A 14,732-nucleotide genomic window follows, 5' to 3' on the forward strand; every position below is an offset into this window, starting at 1 on the left:
TGCTCACCGCTGCCTCTTCCCTGTGGGTGGGGGCCTCCACTCAGGCCACCCGCTTTCCTGTTGTTCTTGATTGCCTCTGGCTTCGTCCACAATTCAGAAATTGCGTGAGTGCAAGCCCAGGATCATCTGCTGGAGGGAGTGTCAGCAAGCATGGACTCTGGCCCCTTGCAGGCATGAGATGCTTTGTGCTCACAGCCAGTTCTCAAGAATGGTGTCCACTTGGGTGGGATTCTCAGGCTTGGCTGGGGTTGTAGTCCAAGGCTGTGATGGGGGTGTTAGACCCTTCAGAATGTAAAAACATGTGCTCCTGGAGTGACTAGGCCCCCCCATTCTCTAAGCTGCGTGCCTGCCCTTCCCAGCACCCGACTGGGACGTTCGCCTCTTTCCTAGGCTTCAGGTTGCCCAGCCTAAGTCACTCTGCACTTGGTTTGCTGTGACCTGGGGATACCCTACCCTGGTAGGGGCCTGCAGTGGACAGCTACACCTGAGGCCCATCGGACAGGCTCTCTAGATGGGCCAGACTTGGATGGAGACCCTTCCGTTGTCTGATCTCAAGAAACAGTGTCTCTTTTGTTCGGGCTGTCTGCCTCCTGCTTTTGGTCCTGGGCGTGTGCAGGCATGAATTGACTGAACTATATGGAGGAAAAGTGTGTCCCTGAACTAGACGAAGTAGAGAAGAAAAGGGTGCTTACAGGCTGGTTTTGAGAGGAGCAACAGGAAAACTGGTGTCAACACATTAGCATTTTCATGTTAGTTGACCCTTGAACATCGGAGGGGCTTGGGGCACGACCCTCCATGCAGACAGAAATCCATCGCTACCTTCTCTGCCTCTGCCTCAAGAGGAATTGGTAAATGACTCACCCAAGGGCAGGAAGCCGAAGCAATTTGGATGGCATCAGGACTCAACTGATTCCACATAGCATGATTTCTAATTGAACACAAACTTTCCCCCACAATTAGCTAATTGAAAGATCAACAAAATGAAAAACAGGTACCATATTGAAACAAATCCGTGTTTAAGTGGACCTGCAGAGTTCAAAGGTCACCTGTAAGATACATGAACCTGATGTTCGATCCTTGTTTTTAGAAGTGATATTCTCCTATCTTCTGTGGACAGTGGACAGGGAGGGGTCAGAATTGCAGCTTGTTTGGTAATAGTGTAAACCACTCGTGCACTCAGAGATGCATGTTCTCAGACGGTCCTCTTTTGAGGCCTTTGTCAATCGAGTGTTGGAGTCAAAATACTGTATGTTACTATCCAAACAAAGAATAATGAAAAATCTGCATCTTAAACATTGAAATGAGACCCATGATGTCTCACGAGATGGTGCTTCTCACTCGACTCGCACATTGATAGAGTGACAGTTTCTGTAGTAAAAACAGCTGTGACTGGGATACTTGAGTTGAGGTCCGTCTACCATTTATGTGTGGCACGGTCTTCGGGCTTGGCGAGTGTCTTCCTTGGAGCTGAATGAGGCAGGTGTGGATGTTAGAGCCTTGCACACATGCCTTCTCCTCGAGCATGGGGCCCAGATCGTCTCCATCAAGACGGCAGCTGTGGATCGCAGGTTTTCTGGACAGGGCTTTCTTGTGGAGGATGAAGTGTCGCCTCGTAGGAAGAAACAGTTCATGGGTAAGTGCAGGGCCCTTGATCCCTGACTCCATCCCTTCCCCTTCAGGAGCCCCATATTTGGGATGTATAGTGACAGTTAAATCTAAAGCATGGAGAGATGGATCTAGAAAAAGCTGCCTTCCACCAGGGCTGTTTTCTCTCACTCTGAACTGTAATTGACTTTTCTCCATTGATCGTTATAGAAGGTGAGAGGCTAGTAACTTTGTTCACCTGTCTGATAAGTACCCAGTTTGTTAAAGGAAATGTTGCGGGGAGAGTGGGGGGTGGACCTGGCTGGGGGGACCCCGGACGTGCTGTGTCTTATCTGGGTCACACAGCTGTGAGCCAGAGTTGAGGCGCTGGTGTGTGGGTGAATGCCTGGGTGGACACCAAGCTGGATATGGCTTGCTCACATCACACGTGAGGCCGCCGTCATGCTGTGGCAGGTGGGCACACCTGCATGGTTGCCTGGCCCTTGAGGGACTGGAGGCCGTCAACACATAACCATTTGGAGATGCAGGTGCCTGGAGGGGGACTTCAGAGAGGGCTTACTGGGTTTTTTTAATCTCTCGAGGAGGAAATGGTGATGCACTGGAGGCTCAACCCTCCTGCAGACGTACAGAAATAATCAGCCTATCACGTCGTCCTCCGCTCGACTTCTCCCGGCTGAGCCAAAGCAGAGGGGTTTGAGCTGTGGTTAAAGTGTTTATGTCTCATTAGCATTTTTTGGAGCCTGGGCCTTTCACAACCACGGGTGCTTGCTCTGAATCGAATATTTCATCAAGTGGTGTCTTGTGCTGAAGTGGTCAATGCCATCTCTGGTTTCTTTGTGGTTGGCACAGCAATACCCCTTGAAGGTCATGGGCCAGGGTTCTTCATTTAGCCAGTATGCAGCCTGGAAACCAACAAGTTTTCTATTTCTAGGGGTGATACTGGGCTAAGAAAGTCTGGTGCATGACGGGTCAGTGAGGGAAGTGGCTATTTGCCACTGTTACAGATGCTTTGAAGTGATGTATTGACAGTCAGAAGGTGGGATTCATGACGATACGGTCTTGCTGTGACGTTTGGGCATCCCTTGCCACCCTAGTGGGAGTTGGGTGCAGTGCTGTGGGAAATTGTTGGGTGCAGTGCTGGGAGGTTGGGGGGGCACCACATCCGGCCAAGGGGATCCCCTGGCGCTCTTTCCACAGCTGTGTTGACAACAAAGCTTGTTAGGCACTGGCTGTGCAGATGCCCTTGTTGCCTTGGTGACAAATAGAAAGTGAATTTGGCCTTGGGGCAGCACCGGTCTGACGCCTGAGAACAGCAGTGGATGTGGAGCGCATGCTGGAATCCCAGCTGAGTTGCCCCTTGACTCTGGTTCTTGGTCTTAAAGTGGAGAGAGACCAAGTCTTCTTAGCGAGCTGCACATCGAGTCGTCATATACAGGCCGTGCTCCTCTCTGACCTGCAGTCTCACTGGCTGGTCGTTGAAAAGAATGTTTAGACTGATGGGTTATGAATGGGTAGAGGTGGTCTTCCGTCCAGCAGTGGGGCCGCTCTGCCCCTTACCCACCCTGTCCTCTGTGATTTTGACAGTGTTCAGCACCTGAAAGAGCAAACACCGTACATCCGGGCAGACGCTCCATCCTCATTTGCCCAAACTGGAACAGAGGTTCTCTCATTACAAGAGTCTAGAATTCGGTCTCCTGTAACATGTTCCCACTTAGAGATAAATCTGTGTTTTAAGGGAAAAAAAAGTTTGGGACATCTTAGGCATTCGTGTTGAAATTCTCTTTAGCAAGCTTCTGAACAAGTTAAATCACTCAGAGTCTCAGAGTTCTGGTATACCTTGCTCTGTGGTCTGTCTCCAGCAGTTTGGTGTCGTGCTCTGTTCTGATAAGATGGCGAAAACAGTGTCGCGTTGCCATTGTTACCTTGACCACCAGAAAGCTCTGTAACTGTGGTTCTGTGGCACCACATCTCAGTCCTAGTTCCCTGGGCAAGTCTTTTTCTCCTTTTCAGTTTTCCTTTTTTTTAGTCTCAATCATGCTTGGACTGCAAGGAGATCCAACCAGTCCATTCTAAGGGAGATCGATCCTGGGTGTTCATTGGAAGGACTGATGCTAAAGCTGAAACTGCAATACTCTGGCCACCTCATGCGACGAGTTGACTCACTGGAAAAGACTCTGATGCTGGGAAGGATTGGGGGCGGGAGGAGAAGGGGACGACCGAGAATGAGATGGCTGGATGGTATCGCCGACTCGATGGACATGAGTTTGAGTGAACTCCGGGAGTTGGTGATGGACAGGGAGGCCTGGTGTGCTGTGATTCATGGGGTCGCGGAGAGTCGGACACGACTGAGCGACTGAACTGAACTGAACTGAATCATGTTTACGGTCTTACTCAACCTTTATTTTTATTGCGCTTTGTGTATCTCTGTGGTTTTGATGGTAAGCCCCCTTGAGTGATGATGCTGAGTGAACCTGTGGGTGGTACTTACTGAGTCCTCAGGCCCAGTGAGGTCTGGCCCTGCCTGTGGAGCCCAGATTGTTGAGTGTGTCCTGTGCTGTGCTGGAACTCGAGGCAAGCCGTCAGGTCACCTGTGTTTCCTGATCTGCAGGCTCGGTCTGTGAGATGCAAGAGAGCCACGCTGGCTCACGGGTCGTGAGGAGAAAAGGCTTTTGCCAGGTGGCTCCATTTAGCGGTGACAGTGGGCGATTCTTTGAGTCCCCAGGCTCGGGCGCACGAAGTCAGAAGGCCTGGTGTGTCCTGTGGACTTTGCAGAGTCTGGGCTCCTCTCTGCCTGCAGGACAGGAAAGAGGAATAAGAGCTGCCCTCTGTGGGTGTGCCTTGGTCAGCCTGACCAGTTCTCCAGGGCAGGCTGGGAGATTATTTTAAAATACTTTTTCTTAGAAAAGTATTTATTTATTTTTATCTGTGCTGTGTTTTGTTGCTGAGCAGACTTTTTCTAGTTGTGGTGAGTGGGGGCTATTCTCCAGTAATGGTGCCTGGGCTTCTCGTTGTAGTGGCTTCTCTTGTTGGGACACAGACTCTGGATGCATAGGCTTCAGTGTTGGCAGCACAAGCATCGTGGTTGCAGCTCACAGGCTCTAGCGCATAGGCTTCGTGGTTGTGGCCCACAGGGTCAGGGCTCTATGCATGTGGGATCTCCCCAGGTCAGGGATTGACCCCGTGTCCCCTGTGTTGGCAGGCGGATTCCTGTTCACTGTACTACTAGGGAGTCCCCTCTTTTTTTTTTTTTTAAATAAATTTCCTTTAAAAAAAATTATCTGTGCCGGGGTCTTAGTTGTGGCACGTGGGGTCTTCGGGCTTTGTGGCAGCAGGCAGGGTCTTTAGTTAAGGCGTTTGGGATCTAGTTCCCTGAGCAGGGATCGAACCAGGGCCCCTGCCTTGGGAGCACAGAGTCTTAGCCCCTGGATCACCAGGGAAGTGTCTGCAGACCTCTGTTGCATCCTGCATGCCTGCTTCCCAGGCAAGAGAGCATCTTTGGCCATGATTATTTTGGCCTGCAGATGGAATTAAAATTCCCCGATCCGTGATTGGTGGTCCCAGAGCTAAAACCCTGGTGGTGGCCGGTGCTGTGTTCTATCACAGCAAGACAGCGCGTTGTCACGTTTGCTCTTTGGACGGGAAGGACCATCCGCGTCTTGACTCTGTTTTGGCGCAGGCCTTGGTTTCACTGGCACGTGTGGATGCTCTTCAGTCTGCAAGGCAGGAGCTTGCACTTGCCTGTGCCTGGCTTCTGGGTGGGGGCCCAGGCTTTCTGTGCGGCTGTTCCCATTGATGGCAGCACCACAGGTACCCTGCGCTGGGCTGTGACTCAGGAATGCCCCCAAGACCTACTGTGTGCAGACTGGCTTTGAAGTCAGGTGTTCCCTGTGATGCGGGCCCGTGTGAGGGCTGCCAGAGCCCCTCGGCCAGAGAGGAGCAAGGACCATCAGGGGGACCTGATCTAGACCACAGAGACAAAAGTCCCAGCGGGATGGCATACTGCACTTTGTGTGTGTGTGGGTGAGCGGAAGAGGAAACTGAGAAAGGATTGGAACCTAGGAGCGTGTTCAGTTTTTTAATGCTTTTTCTCCAAATGTACCATTGTAATAGATCTTTTTAAAGTGTTTTTATGGTTTAGACTAAAGCAGCATTATGCAATTCTTGAGCCAGGAAGCGCTGTTTTTCACTTAAGGGCAAAGGCTCAGGAGCCGTGGTTGAGCATGCACAGGTATGTTAGTTTGCTGGGGTGGCTGGAGCACAGGCAGCGGGCCTTAAACAGCAGAAGCGGCTTTCTTTCATCGTCCTGGAGGCCAGAGTCCAAGACCTCTCGGTCACTGCGCTGCAGACAGTGTGTGTTGGTGACTCCCACTGGCACGACGATCTCTGTGCCCTCTGCAGGTGTCAGAGGGCAGTGTGTCCGCCCTAACGGGAGTTGCCCATCCTCCAGCTGTCTGCGAGGTGTGAGCTGTCCACGCTGAGCCAGCAGCAGCTTTGGCTGGCTGGGCCAGCTGTCACGGGCTTTCTGGGCTGGCACAGCTGTCGGAATCAGCAGTAATGGCTTCCTCCATTGAATGGCGTCCAGAATGGGTTGTTCCCTGGCATGATGGCATGTGCTGGGTTGTCCCGCATGCTGTCTGAGGGGCCAGGTGTGCCCGGTCTTCGCTCATCCAGACCTTGCAGCATCTCCTCGTTGGTTGGGGCTGAGTGTCCCTTTTGCCAAATCTTTCCTGCGTTCCCCTGCCACCCTGGCATGTCTTCGCATCTCCACCGCATATTCTTTTCATGCGAGACAAAAGCAAAACTGTTAATAAAAAATTCCTTTGCACCTGTTGTCCCCATAGTGTGTGTGGAAGGTTTAAACTCTTAGATAATTCCATTTCTGGAATATATAATTGGCCAAGGGTCAGCAGGGGCCATCCCTGCTGTGTGACCCGGTCCCCTCATGGGGTCACCTTGACTCCATTCTCTGGTCAACCTGAAGGCCACCAGGGACAGCCAGACCGCTTTAAGACGGCTTTCCCATCTTGAAGCAATGGCTTAGCCTAGCCCATGTACACTTTTCTTCATTTTAGTAAATCGTGGTTTTATTTTGAATAAGCCTCTTTCAACCTGTTAATATTAGTCTCAACTAAAATTAACCTTCCCCTAAATTATTCTCACCCCAAAGAAGCAAAGTAATTTAGAAAGTTAAATCAAAACAAAGCAATCTTGTGTGTCGAGCAGATAAAAATCGCAGACTGTGGTTACGGAACGCCTCTACAGGAATCGCTTACATAAAGCCGATTTCCTCCAGTCTGGTTCTGGAAGGAGCAAGGGAAGTGCTCAGGCCTTATCACAATTCCATCCCGTCCAGCACGCCCCAGAGGGCTGTGTAAACAGTGGCCAGGAGGGAGACCTGCTTGCAGCTGGCATCTGCGGGCGGCAGTTAGGTCTGGGAGGGGACACCCGTCCTCAGCCTGCCCCGTGGCCAGTGGTCCCACGATTCTGCATCGAAAGAGCAGCCCCCAGGTGAGGAAAGGGGTTGATGGTGAGCCTGAGGCAGAGCAGGGAGCGGGCCCGAGTGCTGCGCTCAGTCCTGAGCAGGGAGCGGCCCCTGCCGTGGAAGCAGGCCGCCCTGTCCGCAGCTTCGGCTGGTCCGGGTGTGCACCCTGCCTGTCGTCCAGTCGCATCTGACTCTGCGGCCCCAGGGACCATAGCCCGCCAGGCTGCTCTGTCCACGGCCTTTTCCAGGCCAGGATACTGCAGTGGGTTGCCATTCCCTCCTCCAGGGGAATTTCCCGACCCAGGGATCGAACCTGCATTTCCTGCATTGGCAGGTAGGTTATTTACCAATGAGCCACCGATCGGGGAAGCTTTTGCACCCTGCACTTACCCACAAAACGGATTAGATCCGAAGGGGGGCGTGCTCTGGAAGACATGGGGAGCTTGAGACTTTCAGTAGCCTGGCAGTTTCCTTCTGAGCAGTATCTCAGCTTGTCCTAAACCTGTCAGGGTCACCGGCAAATAGACCTGTTCTATTTTTCGTCACACTCTGCCCTCCACTCTGGGGTGAGGGCTGGAGGGGCAGGGGTTGAGTCCACCTGTTTGCTGACCCTGGCCGCTGTGCCTGGCTGACAGCATGCACCCAGAAGAGCTGCCTCGCGCCAGAGGCAGGGTGGCGCATTAGCGCTTCACTTTGCTTAGCTTTTGGGGGCAGATCACCCCGAAACTCACCCTTAAGGGAGCCTGAAACATATTTGAATGTCAGTAACTTAGTTACTTGCATCCACCGAGTTCCCGCTTGCTTTGCCCATGCCTCTCCTCACGGGGCCGCAACTTGGGGTGACATTTCTCAGCGCCTGTGCGGAGGTGGCGGGTGTGTCACTCTTCATCCTGCTCGTGACGCCAGCTGTCTTGTCCACACGGTCTGCACAGGGCAGGCAAGGCCCGAGCTCAGAGACTGGAAGGAGACGCGAGGAGCCTCAGGAACCGCAGACACATTTCTTCTCTCCTGGCCAGCGCAGCAGCCACAACGTAACGATAACGTAGCCAAAACGTCCCCTCATATGATGAGATGCCACTCCAGTGTGGCCCTGAGGCGGCAGCAGCCAGGGCGCTCGCAGTGCAGCTCACACAGGCGGCAGCGCACAGTAACCCGTGGCCAAGCGAGCCCCTCGTGATGCACGTGCCCGGTGCTGCGGGTGATCTCAGCTGTTGCACAGCCATTATTTACAAAACGTGGGGCCGGAGGGCCTGGCCATGCCATCCCGGCTGCTTTGGTCTCGCCCTGCGCTGGGTGGTTCCTTTTCCAGTGGTTGCTGCGTTCCCTGGTCTGAGCAGCTCTGGTCGGCTGTGACGTCACCGGTAGAAAGAACATGCGGTTTTTGTTTGTCGTTGCTGTTTTGGTTTTGACCACAGCAGACGGGGTCTTAGTTCCCCAATAGGGGCTCAAACCTCTGCTCTTTGCCTTCGAAGTGCAGAGCCTTAGCCACTGGGCCACCAGGGAAGTACCCCAGAGTTATGTGGTTTTTAGAGGGAGAAGCAGATTCAGGGGTCCTCTTTGAATCTCCCAAACAGCCTCTCAGTCATTCTACAAAGAGCATCCCTCAGTGCCCCTGCTCCTTAGGGGGTGACAGCTCTGGGAAGAACTGGCACTTGGGTGACCTGGTGCCTTTCTCAGTGGTTCCAGCGGGACTGATTGTTCCCTTAAATACGGGGATCCTCCTCCCCCACCCCCAGCCCCGCCTGAAACAAGTCAGGGCTGGGCAGTAAGCAGCTTCTGTCTTCTCGTTGCAGGTCTTCGTGCATCACCAGGCAGCTGCGGGCCACCCACAAATGGTTCTCTTGCGCGTCTTGCGCTACCTTGTGCGCCTGGTGTGGAGGATGCAGTGATGGCGCGGGCACACGTTCCGCTCGTTTCGGACTGACCAGCCCAGCACCGCGGTGCTTCAGTGCCCTTGCTGTGAAGCAGTCCTTTGCTGGAAGGGTGGGCAGAGCGCCAGCCGGCATGTCCCCGGAGGACACCAAGCTGCACGTGGACCTGGCCTTTGTCTGTTCATCACCATGCGGCCGAATTTCCAACGGAAGCTTGATGTGAATGTAAATGAGGGAGGGATTCTCTTTTTTTAAAAAACGATGTACAAATCATGGTTCTCTGGAGCAAGATTTTATGCAAGAATGGTGTTTACATGCAGTGTATGTGTTTTTTTTTCCCACCTTTGATAAGAGCAGGTTTTTCAAAAAGGAAATGGAAACTTTTTAACCAACTCATGAGTGATTTTTGTACTAAAATTTTAAGAACCTTTTGCCTACTCTCAGAGGATTATATAAACTCTGCAGTGGAAACTGAGCCAGCTCATTTATAAAGCTGCCTTAGTTTATTTTTAGAGGTCACCGTATAGCATTTTTAAACGGGAGAGGTATGACATGGCCCCTCCCTTCCCTGCCATTGCCTCTTGGACCTTTTTTTTTTTTAATCACTATTATTAATACCAAAAAAGTTTTTATGAAATGGAGCTGGTGAAAGGGGCAGAGAGAGGTCCTTTGTCAGCCTGTATTGACATGCCACTCCCATTGTGTAAATACCTACTTACCTCCTTAAAATTCAGTTGCATCTGTGGCAAAATTTTACTCTCTTTGTGTGTGTGTGTTTTGCTTACATCCTTTGGTGATGCTCTTCCAGCCTGTCAGGGCCCTGATGAACACATTTGGTCCAGTGACTGTTTTCATGGTAAAAGGTAGTTGGGTCTGAGCCCAAGTCTGTGTCAGACATGGGTCTGTCTGTCTCTTGGTAGCTTACCCACTGGGAAGTCGGTTTTCACTTGCTTTGATGGACTTGTTTAGAAGTGTTCTGTAGAGGTCATAATACCAGGGCCGTCATAATAACAGGTTTGCTGTCGGCTTTCCCGTAGCACAGGGTGGGCTCTCGGCCTAAGGCCCCAGGTGACTAGCATGCCCCGCTGTGGCCAGGTTCATCTGCAGGGGGCCACAGTCGAACCCTCGTAGGAATTGGCAGAGACTGCAGCAGGGCTTTAAGCAACTGTTTTCTGGACATCCTGGCTCTTCATCCAGCTCAGAGCTCCTCTGGCCTTCGAGGACTCACACTTGGCTGACCGCTCTTTGAAGTAAAGGCTTCACTCTGCCCTCAGCACTCTGCTCTGAGAACACCATCAGACGCAGGGTGGGTGTCTGTGTCAGTCATCCATCTCCGGGGAAAGCTGGGTTTGTCAGGCCCCCTTCCTGCAGTCACTTCTGTTGGGGGTGCTCTTCCTTCACACCTGCCAGGAGGAAGACGGAGAATGCAGGCTCACGAGCTGGTCGGTTTTTTCAAAAGCAGTTAAACTCCTAGGGAGACCCAAGACAGACAGATGAGGGAGCATTGCAGGCAGGGAGGTGGAGGTCATTCTGTGAACCCCATCGCTCTTACAGTTTTTGAAACCTCAACTGATTAAACAGCTTTCTAAAAGACATACGTGATGTTTCAAACAAGTCAACAGTGCCAACAACAACTGTCCTGTTTGCTTTTGGCCCATCGAGGACCAGTGTTTTCTCCTTATCGGTTGGAACAGTTGATTCATTTTTGTATCTTTATAGTTTTATATATATATATGTTACATATATACTTTTTCCTTAGGTAGAGAGATTTGACTCCAAATGTTCTTCCTTCTAAACATTTTCTTTCCCCCAAATAGCTTCTTGGGGTCTTGAGTTGTTTTAAGAGCTGTGTTGAGTCTCAGCCTGTGTCCTTTGACCCTTTGTCTTGAACCCATCCGCTGGATCCTCAAGTCCACGCAAGCGGTTAAGGCAGTCCATGGAATTGCCGTGGGCCTGCTGGACACACACACACCAAAGATGTATTTGGTTCTGGGCCGCTGCCCCCAGGATCTCCGCATTTGCGGGCCAGTCCCTTGGACTGGAGCACTTTATTCCCTCAGCACCAGTGCCCCGGGGGCCGAGCGTTGCTCACCCACCTGCCAGCTCACCCTGGGCTTGGGAGCCTCCAGGCCCCCCGGGCTGGCCGTGGAAGCAGCTGGTGAGGAAATGAGAGAGTCTATGAATTGTAGAAGTATTAAAAGGAGGATGTTGCCCCTGGGACTTGAGAGGAGACTAGACATCCCTGTACTGTACGTATCTGTTGATCATGATGCCTCCTCCCTGCAGTAGGTATGCCCATGGTTGGGTGTACCTTTGACGTCTTACTTTTCCTTCCTTTGACTTTTTGTAGAAAGCAAAAATAATTCGGTCCCTTGTTGGAAGCTTAATGCAGGTTTTGTGCCTTGACCACCTCGTCTCATGTGACGTTTGTAGAAAGTCTCCTGTGACTTTTCACAGAAATGCAATAAACACATGAAATTAACTTCATGAGCGAATTTGCCAATTATCTGGATCCCTCCCTAGATCTGAAATGATGATTTTTTTTTTCTTGGTTTAAAAAAAAATGTACATAGTAGACTATAACTTTCTCTTGTTTCTCCTTAATATTGTATATATTTTGACTATTTATTAGATTAGGAAGTCGTATTTTACTTATCAACTGAGCCAAATGTCTGTGTGCAATTATTGTGTGTCCTTTACTTTCTTGTAAAATTATGTACAGCCTAAATGAGTAAAAGAAAAAAAAAATCAGTTTTTACTAAACTTTTTCAGAATTGAGGATTGTAAATATTGTAGATTCTTTTTCTATGTAATGTGTCCTACTGTTTCATAATGCTGTAACTTGTAGGAGTGTTGTATATTTATTTCTGGCTTATTTAATGTCTTTATTAAGTTCTGCAAAGTGTTGACCTCCCCTTCCCCTTTGCCCCCTGCTGTCCTGTTAATTGCTTTAACTCTTGAGGTGGTGACTGGTCAGCTCACAGCAGGCCACATGATCTCCCCAGGGTGGCCCTCCAGCTTTGGTTCCTGGTATTTCTAGTCCAGTGGGATTAAATTCTTGGGGTTTGCTGTCCTCATGATGAGGTTTGTGTTTAGACACCATTATGAGAGACCAGAAATCTGATAGACTATCAGATTCTCCTCTAGAACTTTCCAGTGACTCTTCAATTCCTGAACAGCTAGCTTCTCATAGAAGCACGTGCTGTTAACTTCAGGCCATATCTTACAAAACAAAATACTTATTATCAGCAGTGGGAAAGATTTTTCCATTGAAGATTTATCCCTGACAGCTCAGTGTTTAGAGGCACGCACATGTCCACTTCTGCAGCTGCTGCCATGAGACTGTTGAAGGCAGAGACCAGGCAGATTGAAGGCCCGGGTTGACCAGTTGCCCTGCTTCCCAAGTGACTACTGGACCACCTCACACTACTAACCTTTGTTGGCAATTGATGACTAGTTGGATTTCCCCCCAGCCGTGCTCTGTGGCTTCCTGTGCTTTGAGGTGCAGACTCTACTCTGTATCTTCAGGAACTAACCACAGGCCCGCACCCCCAACCCTAGCCCAGAACCATTTGGTCCCAGCATTTGATCCACCTGTGTCTTCAGGGTGACGCCTTCCTTCTGCTTCTCCAAAGCCTTCAAGCGAGGGTCTGGACCCCCTGGCCTGGGTGCAAAGAGGTGAAAGCCTGAAAGAGATTTTCTGGCGGTTCTGTGTTGATGGCTTTGTCGCCCCTGCTGATTTAGCTTGGTGCCTGTGTGTGTCCAGTCTCTGCACGCACGTGCGCAGTGACACGACCACACGTGTCGCTAAACCAGCTGGGGTGACACCTGTCCTGCTCCAGACGGCGTCGTGTGTAAGAAGCACCCTCAAGCTCCCAGCTAAATAACTTGACTACTTTGATTTGGGAATTTCAGACCTTAGAAGCCCTCTTTAATTTGTGCGTCCAGGTTCTGTGACCACTAGTTACTGTATCAGAACTCATCAGGTACTCATTTATAAATAGCACTGATCTGTCTGTAACTTTTTCCCTAGGACCCAGCGTATGTAGCATTTGTATTGCAATTTCCCTGGCTTGTGTTTTGCACTGATGGATTTTGACAGGGTAATTGCCACTTTACTTGTGCAATACTGCTGTAAATAATTGCAGATTTTTTTTTAAGAAACCCAATCTTTTATGTTCTTAATGAATTTTATATAAATAAAACTTTCAACTAGTTTTGGCGAGCTGTTTGATTTATTTCAAAAAATGGTGAAGAAGCAGCTGAAATCATGGATATGTACACACCCACACTCTGCCCTTATCATTCACTGAATGTATTACCAACGTGCAGATCTTGTGAATTGTCGCTTGAAGTCAAGTCTGTGTAGTATGCTTAAAAGCAAACCACTCTTTAAAGTTTTGAAGTGGCTGGTGAGAGCAACTGCAGCGTTTTCTGCCCACGTAGTCAGGTATGACTCAGCACCTGGGCTGGTTGTGGAGTATTAGGTCACAGGTCTAACTATATTGATTAGTGATTATAGCGGATACCCTGCCATCTCAGCCTGTCTTGGTAGTTTGAAGAACATTCAAAAAATGGAAATCTTGTTTGACTCTTAATAGCTTATCTATACAGCACCTGCTTGAAGCCAGAAATCAACAAATGCCCGGATCTGTGGTGAACTCATTGCTGCTGTCTTCTAAAGGGGCCATGGAGTTTGGGGAGCCCTTTGCTGCAGGGCAGGTGGGATCTGGTGTTAGGGGTGCCAGAGAGAAATTACAGTCTACTTTGGGGATACAGTTTATAAAATCCTATGCATTCCTATAAATAAATTACATAATTTGCCACTTCTACTCTGAAATACGTGCTGGGAAAGTTAAAGGACTGGGTGAGCCTTGTTTTCAGCCATGCTTTGCATGTTAATTGCGTTAGCAGTGCAAGTGTCTGTACGTTTTTAAAGTTTGTTTTTATTGAACTATTGTTGATTTACAGTGTTAACGCTAATTTCTGCCGTATAGCAAAGTGACTCAGTTAGACACACACATACATTCTTCTTGATGTTCTTTTCCATTGAGTTTTATCACATGTGCATGCTGTGCGACTCTGCGACCCTATGAACTGTAACCCACCAGGCTCCTCTGTCCATGGGATTCCCCCGGCAAGAATACTGGCGTGGGTCGCCATTCCCTTCTCCAGGGACCTTCCCGTCCCAGGGATCAAACCAGTCTGCTGTGTCTCCTGCATTGTCAGGCGGGTTCTTTACCGCTTGCACCACCTGCGAAGCCCAGTAGTTGATCATGGGATATTGAATGTGACTGCCTGTGCTGTGCAGTAGGAACTTCTGTTTATCCGTTCTATATGTGACCGTTTGCATCTGCACACACACACACACAACCCCTAACTCCTAGCCCATTCCTCTCCCGAACCTATGAAGCAGAGAGTCACAAATACATACACACACACACACGTTTATCTCAAACCAAGTGGTGGTTCTGGCTCCTGTTTCTAATCTTGCTTCCTTGCCAAGACAGGAGTCTTGTGTTTTTCCAGCCCTTTTTCTCCACAGCGCGCGCGTGTGTGTGTGTTTACTTCCTCCGCAGTCTCGCCTTTCTGTAAATGCTGTGCGGTCAGTGTGTGGTTCTGGCTTGGCAGAGGTCATAGGGTTTTCCATAGTGACTCCACCTCACCCTGATCACGGCGAACGGGAATGAGATCTCGTTCCCTGGTGTCCTGCTGTGGCCTCTGCGTCTTTGGTGCTGCTTGATCCATACCTTGCCAGCCTGCAGGAGAGATGC

At 50.2% G+C, this 14,732-nt stretch overlaps 1 protein-coding gene across 1 annotated transcript in view; it reads left to right on the forward strand.

The window, feature by feature from the left end:
- The window catches only part of BCL2L11 (BCL2 like 11), a 48,713-nt gene extending 35,538 nt beyond the window's left edge, over positions 1–13,175 (forward strand). The window contains exon 6 of the mRNA XM_088841797.1: positions 8,881–13,175. Within this exon, the coding sequence (XP_088697923.1) occupies positions 8,881–8,976 (96 nt within the window). The 3' untranslated portion in view covers positions 8,977–13,175. The remainder of the gene's footprint in view (positions 1–8,880) is intronic.
- Positions 13,176–14,732: the final 1,557 nt, after the last annotated feature.

This window comes from Moschus berezovskii, chromosome 11, assembly GCF_049115385.1.
Source record: "Moschus berezovskii isolate FMDL1 chromosome 11, NW_MosBer_1.0, whole genome shotgun sequence".
NCBI classification, from domain to species: Eukaryota; Metazoa; Chordata; class Mammalia; order Artiodactyla; family Moschidae; genus Moschus; species Moschus berezovskii.